Source organism: Sturnira hondurensis, unplaced genomic scaffold (genome assembly GCF_014824575.4).
Source record: "Sturnira hondurensis isolate 20B ecotype Veracruz unplaced genomic scaffold, ASM1482457v3 Scaffold0016293, whole genome shotgun sequence".
Classification (NCBI taxonomy): domain Eukaryota; kingdom Metazoa; phylum Chordata; class Mammalia; order Chiroptera; family Phyllostomidae; genus Sturnira; species Sturnira hondurensis.
Genome location: NW_028088924.1, coordinates 5,067 through 12,970, shown reverse-complemented (window position 1 = coordinate 12,970; position 7,904 = coordinate 5,067). Strand labels below are relative to the sequence as shown.

General features: G+C 38.6%; 1 protein-coding gene across 1 annotated transcript; it reads right to left on the bottom strand.

Moving 5' to 3' along the window:
* Positions 1-4,609: 4,609 nt before the first annotated feature.
* On the bottom strand, positions 4,610-5,545 carry LOC119000874 (olfactory receptor 8B12-like). The gene has a single exon (XM_037066022.1). It carries the CDS (start codon positions 5,540-5,542, stop codon positions 4,610-4,612), a length of 933 nt encoding a protein of 310 aa, XP_036921917.1. The 5' UTR covers positions 5,543-5,545.
* Positions 5,546-7,904: the final 2,359 nt, after the last annotated feature.

Genomic DNA, 7,904 nt, shown 5'->3' with positions numbered 1-7,904 from the left:
ATGGAAAATATTGTACATATATTTACTTTACCAAGTATAAAATTAGCATGTAGTTGATACATACAAATACATAATAATATGAAAATACAATGAAAGAGAAAACTCTCGTTAGCGTTGCAAAAGTAAAATAAAATTCCCATGCATGAATGTAATAACAATGTTCTCAAATAGATGAGAAAAAGTATAAAACACTCCTAAAAGATACTGAAGTTCACCTGCAAAAAAATGAGGAGATGCGCCACAGTTCAAGATTTTGAAGTTACAAGATCCAAAGATGTCAATCAATTCTTCCTATGTTTACTTATAAATTTAAGATGCAATCAATAAATATGGCTTTAAGTTATCTTCTAGAACTAGACAGATTAATTATAAAGGTTGGAGTTAAACATGAATAGACAGGAAAGCCCTTTAAAAAAGAACACCATGTGGTAAGTGACCTTCAAGACATGAAATATTATAAAGTTTCTGTAATCCAGTCAGTTGGGTATTGGGTTATGAATAGACTGACAGACCAATAGAACACAATGGGAAACAAAAAATATCCCAGGTGCCTAGGAAACTTTGTACAGAATGAAGGCAACTCCTGAAACCCATGGGAAAAAAAAATGTTCTTTTTATACATGGCAATAAATCCACACGATGGTCTTCTGGAGAAATATATAGTTGGATCCATTCTTCACACCATACACTGGTAAAATTTCTAAAATGACCAGATATTAAAATTAAGAATAAATAAATAAAACCATACAATCACATTATGATAAAAAATGAGTGACTTTCTTTATAACCTAAGAGGAGAGAAAATATTTCTAATTATCATTAAAATAGCAGAAACAACAGAAGATTGATACATTTAATTTAAAAAGTTCATCATAAGAACAGTCAAAAGCCAAATCACAAATTAGAGGAAAACATGCAACTTATATCTCAAACAGAAAACTGTTGTACGCAATATATATTCCTCCTAAAAAATGAGAAGGTCAAAATCCAACAGAAACATGAGGAAAAAATATGAAGAGACAGTCCATAAAATAAGCAATAATACCAACAGTCATTAAATACATGAAACCACCTCCCATGCTTCTTAAAATTAAAGAAATGCAAATTATAAAAATACTGAAACACTGCTTCTCACCCATCAGGATGGAAATTTTAAAAATTCTGAAACTATACCATGTTGAGGAGACTTTAACAAAGTACACACTCCCAATATTGCTGAGGTAGAAAATAAATGTCAATTCCTCCTCCCCCAACACAAAATCCATAGTCAATACAATTTCAATCAAAATCTCAGCAGGTTCTTTTGCAGGAATTTACAAGCTGAGTCTAGAATTCATATGGAAATTCACAGGTCCAAAAGGAGCCAAGACATTTTGAAGGAAGTGAATGAGATTCAGGACTTGTACTACCTGATTTCAAAAATTATTATAAAGCTACATTAATCAAAGGTGTATGGTACTGACATCAAGATAGACAAATAGACAAAAACAAACACACACAAATAGAATCCACTGATTTCTAACACAGGTAAAAGAACAATCACTGGACACTTATGAGCAAACATACACATACCCCAAAACCCCACTTTGATCCAATGCAAAACTTATCTCATAAAATTTCCACATTGTTCTTCTGGCCTCAGCGAGAACAGTAAAGAATTTCTTAATTAGGACACCGCACTGACTATGAAAGGCAAAGTTGATAAATCAAACTTCATTTCAGTGAAAAATATTGGCTATCAGAAGATATCATTTAGGATAAGTAAAGCATAGTCTGGGGAAGATGGGGAGAGGAAGATGACTGTGTATGCATGAATGTATTATCCATAGGTACATATGTATTATGTATACATGCACAAGCCAAAACATGTACACTTATACGGACTTACATGTGCACTTTAAAATTACATGTGCACCCCAATTCAATAGCAAAACAACTAATTACCCTATTTTTTAAATGATGAAATGACTTGAATAATTACTTCAAAGGAGATATCCAAACAGCCAGTAAATATGTAAAAAGGTGCCCAACATCATTACTTATCAGGAAAAAAATTGAACAAAAAAGTATTCCACTGTCCATACCAGAATAGAAATGCATTTTTGTATATGGTATAAAATAGGAATAAAATAAAAATACCAAGGGTTAACAAGCATAGAAAACAATAGAATCCTCAACCATTGTTGATAGCAGTGCAAATTGAATCAAACTTTAGAAAACAGTGATGTTTATAAAAGCTGCTCTTAAGCCTACTCTATTATCTAGCTTTTCCACATGTAAGTATAATCCAAAAGAAATGTTTGCTTATTCAATCAAAATACACATGCAAAATGTTTCTAAGGGGTTTATCAATAATAGGCAAAAGCTTGAAACTACCTAACTTTATTAACAGGCTAAATAATTGTATATTCACATGATGGAATATACACAGCACTATCTACCCATATACCCTCCATTATAGATGTACATGACAGGCTTTATGATGAAGAAAAGAAGCCACAAACAATCGAGTACCTGTTTATATGAAGTTCAAGTACAGAAAACACTCTACAATCATAAAAGTCAGAAGAGTGGATAGCTGTGGGGCACAGGGTGGAGGGCAGGTTGTATTTACTGGAAAGATGCCAGAGGAAACGTTTGAAAGTAGATGGAAATGTTGCACATCTTGATCTAGGTTGTGGTTACATATTCATGTGCAAAAGTTCAATGAGCTATACACTTAAGATTTGTGCACTTTGCTATATAAAAGTCAGGGCACAAAATTTTCAAAAGGAGTTTTCTGTATTCTTTCATGATCTACATTGTACAGCATATTCAATACACCAACCCCAACTCCTAAATTCAAGGTTCCCTAAGTTCAGGCACCCAGAGGGTCCAGCACAAATAATACCCCTTTTATTACATAAAAATTTAATTACAATAAGTAAGTATGTAATTCTGTAACATTACAATATCACATTCCACCACACCCTATGACAAAATGTTCACATTGCTGTTCATCTCATGTGAGACAGTCACATCCCCTACGAACCACACTCACTGGCACTAGTTCTGCTGGACCCTGTATTTCATCTCATCTCAATCCTCCCTTTATAAGATTATACTTTTGGGGGGGCAGCATTGAACAGGATCAAAAGGCAGAACTCAACAGTTATTCAAATTTCCCTTGCATCCTAATAGAATGGAATTTCCTAAGTAACAGCCCAGTAAGTCAAAATATTTTGCCCAGGACTTCATTTGTCAGTGCTTCTCAAGAAGTTTTATCAATAACATTGAGTTTAGACAAAAATTGTTCTTTTGATTTTTAATATAAAGCTCTATTTCCCATTTCATAATATGATGGCTTTATGAACTTATCCTGAGATCACTATTTCCTACCAATATGCCTCTATTATTAGAATATCGAGGCTATCTGCAGTGCCTGAAAATTCCATAGCAATTGCCCCTCCTCATAAGCCACAACTTGGTGCTGACTGGCAGGTGAACATGCACCTGGGGCCAGCTAGTGCTCTCTTACATCCTTTAGGCCAGTGTTATCCAATGGAAATATAATGGGAGCCACCTATAAATTCTAAACTTTCTAGAAGATACCTTAAAAATAAACAGATACATTCATTTTAATGACATATTTTATTTAACACAATATATTCAAAATGTTATCATTTCAACATGTAATCAAGTAAAAAAGTACCCATGAGATTGTTTTTCATATTCTTCAGAGATTGGGTGTGTATATCACACTTACTTTGTCCACTTACAGTATGTCTCAATTTGGATGACCACATCTCAGTTGCTCAACACCCTACATGACTAGTGACTACCAGATCAGATAGCACAGCTCCCAATGACCTTGGACCACAACCAAGATAACCCTTGAAATGAGACTCCAAATTCTGCCTCAACCTTGAAATAATTTGATGCGTCCACTCAGCATTTTTCTACCCTTCAAAGTCCATTTCTCTCCCTGTAAGTCCTAATTTCCTAACCCACATCCCCGGTGCTCCACTCAGCAAGTCAGTGGTCACCACACTTGCCTTCTGGGAAACCTAACACACTACCCATTTAACACAATACAAAATTCATCAGGCACTTATCTTGTCATTTTGCCAAGACCTACTCAACAAAATTTTTCACCTCCTATTCTCTTGCAAAATGTGATGTATTAAAATTATGTTGTGCAAGTAGCATGGAATTACTGTCAACCCATTTTAATTTAGATGTACTAGGTCAACTAACATGTGAAACGACATCTTCCAAGAAAAAGATGAGGCAAAAATACATGGCTTAATGGAGAACAAACTAAATTCAAGCTGGGATTTCAGTCCCGGCTCTGCCAACCAGGTAGTTTTTTACATTTTGGAACTAGATGAAATGATTCTGAATCTTCATTCAATATTGCACACTGTATGATTGTATAAACTATTTTCATAAAATAAAGAAGGAGGAGTTGCGGTGATGGTGAGAGAGAATAAATCCATTTGGGAAAGAGCTAATTTTTTTAAAATATAGAAAGCAAAAGCATGAAGATTGAATTTCTTAATGATGATGATGATAAAATAATAACAACACTCTTAATATTCTCATCTTTTTTCTCAATTTCCAATACCTTTCAAGAGAATGTTATCCTTTCCAAGGTTTTCTTCATGGCTAATTTGACATCTTTGTTCCTCAGGCTGTAGATTAGTGGGTTCAACATGGGCACCACAATGGTATAGAACAAAGTGCAGACTTTGCCCTGGTCAAGGGGTATAATAGAAGGTGGTTTAAGGTATGCAAAAATTCCTGAACCAAAGAAAAGAGAAACTGCAATTATGTGAGAACTACAGGTACTAAAGGCTTTGGATCTGCCCTCAGCAGAACTAATGTGGAAAATGCTGGAAAGAATGAAGCCATAAGACAGAAAAATGGTCACAATAGACGCTCCAATGCAAACGGCCACAACAGTAAAGACCACCAGAGTATTCATGTAGGAGCTATTGCAGGAGAGTTCGAGGAGGGGAAGTATGTCACATACATAATGATTGACAAGGTTTTCTCCACAAAAGGTCAGAAATAGCATGTTACCTGTGTGAGTTAAAGCCCCCAAAGCCCCCATACCATAGACACCCACCAAAAGAAATGAACACACCTGAGGAGACATGGTGAGTGTGTACAACAGTGGTTTACAGATGGCCACATAGCGGTCATATGCCATTGCCGACAGGATGAAGCATTCAGAAATGACAAAGAAACAGAAGAAAAAGAGCTGGGTCATACACCCTGTGTAGGAGATGATGTTCCTCGAGACAAAACTCATCAGCATTTTGGGGATGATGGTAGAGGAGTAACTGAAGTCAATGAAGGACAAGTTGAAAAGGAAAAAGTACATGGGAATATGAAGGTGAGAGTTCAGCCAAATCAATGTTACCAAGCTCAGGTTCCCCAACATGGTGATCACATAGAAGCCCAGAAACAGGAAGAAGAGAGGGAGTTGGAGTCCGGGCTGTTGCGTTAAGCCTGCGAGGATAAACTCTGTCACAGAGGAGGTGTTATCTGCAGCCATCCTCCTCTGGGACTGTCTGAAAGAGAAAAAGAAGAGTTGCTCACACGCAGAGAGAAAAACAGAGTGGTGTTTGTACAGGGAGGTGTGGAACTTAAAGTTGAGATGGCATCTCCTCATTCATGCATCTCTGTTTTTGTGATCCCCATGGGGCTTCAAGCATCCTAGTAACTGTTGGTGGGAGACATTTGCCTCCAGAGTAAGGTCACATCCAACCGAGGAGAATGTCCACCAACCTCTGCTGGGATGACACTGCGTCCTCCCAGTGACCCACTTCTGGTACTGCCTGCCCTCTACAGCCGTGGACCAAGTTTTTTGTGACTTGGGTCCTTCTCTGCAGTGCTCTTGGGAAGCAGAAGCCAGTTTCCCTAGACCTTCCACCTTTGGTCAGTGCTGGTCAGAACAAGAAAATGAGGCTGCGTTGCCCTGAGTCTGTAGCAGGAATGGTTATGGAAATATTATGTGAAAATAATACTGGAATAATAAGGTAAAGTTATTAACTAAACACAAAAGAAAAAGAACATTTTCTGACCCCTAACTATGCTAGTGGCACTGTTCTAGGTGGTCTGGGATATTTTGATTAAACCCATTCAACAGGTGAGGACACAGGGCACAAGTTCCAGTCCTTCTAAGTGGCAGAAGAATGGGAACTCAGGCTCTCTGCTTCCGGGGTTCAGTCTTTGTACCCTAATCACTCTGCTATAGAACAGACCAGGTCAGGCAGGCACTCACCCTCCTTCTGCCTGCAGTCACAGTGCTGGACTCTGCTGGCTCCCACCCATCTCTCTCATGGAGACTCAGATGGCCCTGGTGACAAGAAGGGGACAACTCAGAACTCAGACTGTTCTGCTTCTGCCTCTTTCCTTTAAAATTCAAAGCCTTTAGTTTGTCTTGGTTCCCCTGTTGAGCAGAAGAACATGGTCTCTGACCTACTTTGTTCCCACCCTCCAGTCCAGCTTCCAGGGATGGAAGAGAACTTTTATAACATCCTTTGATAACCAGAGACTGAAGACTGTTATTCTGTATTAGGGACCACAGTGATCTACTTACAGGGCCTCCCTAAGGATCCTTGCTCCCTACGGAAGAAGAAATGTTTGTTTACACCCCTGATGTTGCCTGGCGGGGCTTTTAATGGGCTTTGCTTTCATTCAGGTTACATCTTTATAAGTGCCATTAAGAACAAAGCACCTGGGAAAAGATTTCTTGTACTGAGTGCTTACCGTATACTGACCTCTATATCTGACCCAGCATCCTCATCTGAAAGATCCAGAAAAACGCATACATAATTGTACCGTGTTTATTCCTCAGAATGACCTCGTAGGGTAGACCTATTTGTCTCTACTCATAATGCATGAAAGAAACATGGAAGTGCACTGAAGAAAAGGAAAGCTAGGGAGCGGGGCAGCACACAGGGGAGAGTGGCTGAAAGGGCAAGTGTTAGAGATTCCAGTTTAAAAAGTGGAATCTGACACTTGAGCAATGACTTGAGAAAGACCTGGAAAGCCTTTGCTTAATAATAACACCAGTAACTCTAACGAAAGGCTGGGTGTCATGGCTTAATGCAGCACCTTCCCCAAGAATCAGCGTTTTGCCCCACACATTTATACAGTACTGGAGCCCAAATAATTGCTTTGGTGAAGGAAATTGTGACCAAATAACAGGGTAAGGGTAAGTGACCTTGATGAGGTTTCAGATAACCGCGAGTCACACAGTGTAGTTTTTGGCTGAGACTGATATAAAGATTAACCAAATTTTATGTGGCAATTTGTGTCCAACACCCTTTGCCAGGGGCATTTACATAGTTAGGATGGCAAAATTTCTATTCAAAAACAAATCTCTGGGGATGTTCGAGAGTTGGTTAGCTGATGAGTATGTATGTTTTTGGTCAGAGTTAAGGCCAGAAGTTTTGGGGGATACATTAAGACTTCGGAACACAAAGGCAGAACCCATCATCTTCCAGGCAAGTCCGACTGAAACCACTGCACATGGGCCTGTGTGTGTCTGAGTGTGTACACATACAGCAGTGAAGACTTGCCCTCCCCACACTAAAGCTCAGCAGAGATGGTGCCTCATCTGCCTGTTTGCATGGAGGATTGTCCACTGCCTCAGTGACACTATTGCATTCCAGTCCCTCTGGTCGATCCTGCTGCACATGTTGAAGAAATAGAGAAAAGCAATCCATTACCAAGAAACTAAAGTAAGCACCACAAGTATGTTCTCCTTCTGGGCCAAGGTCAAAGACCTTGGGGACTCATTAAAATGTTCAGTTTCCTTTCAGAATCTCAGAGGGCTCTTGTAAGCATGATGCAATACCAGGAAATTTTCTTCTGAGGTCCTTGCCTCTTCACAGATGGTATTCATGGGA

What these genes read in the sequence shown, in the direction of transcription:
- LOC119000874 (XM_037066022.1), bottom strand. Translation starts at nt 5,542, where the DNA reads ATGGCTGCAGATAACACCTCCTCTGTGACAGAGTTTATCCTCGCAGGC.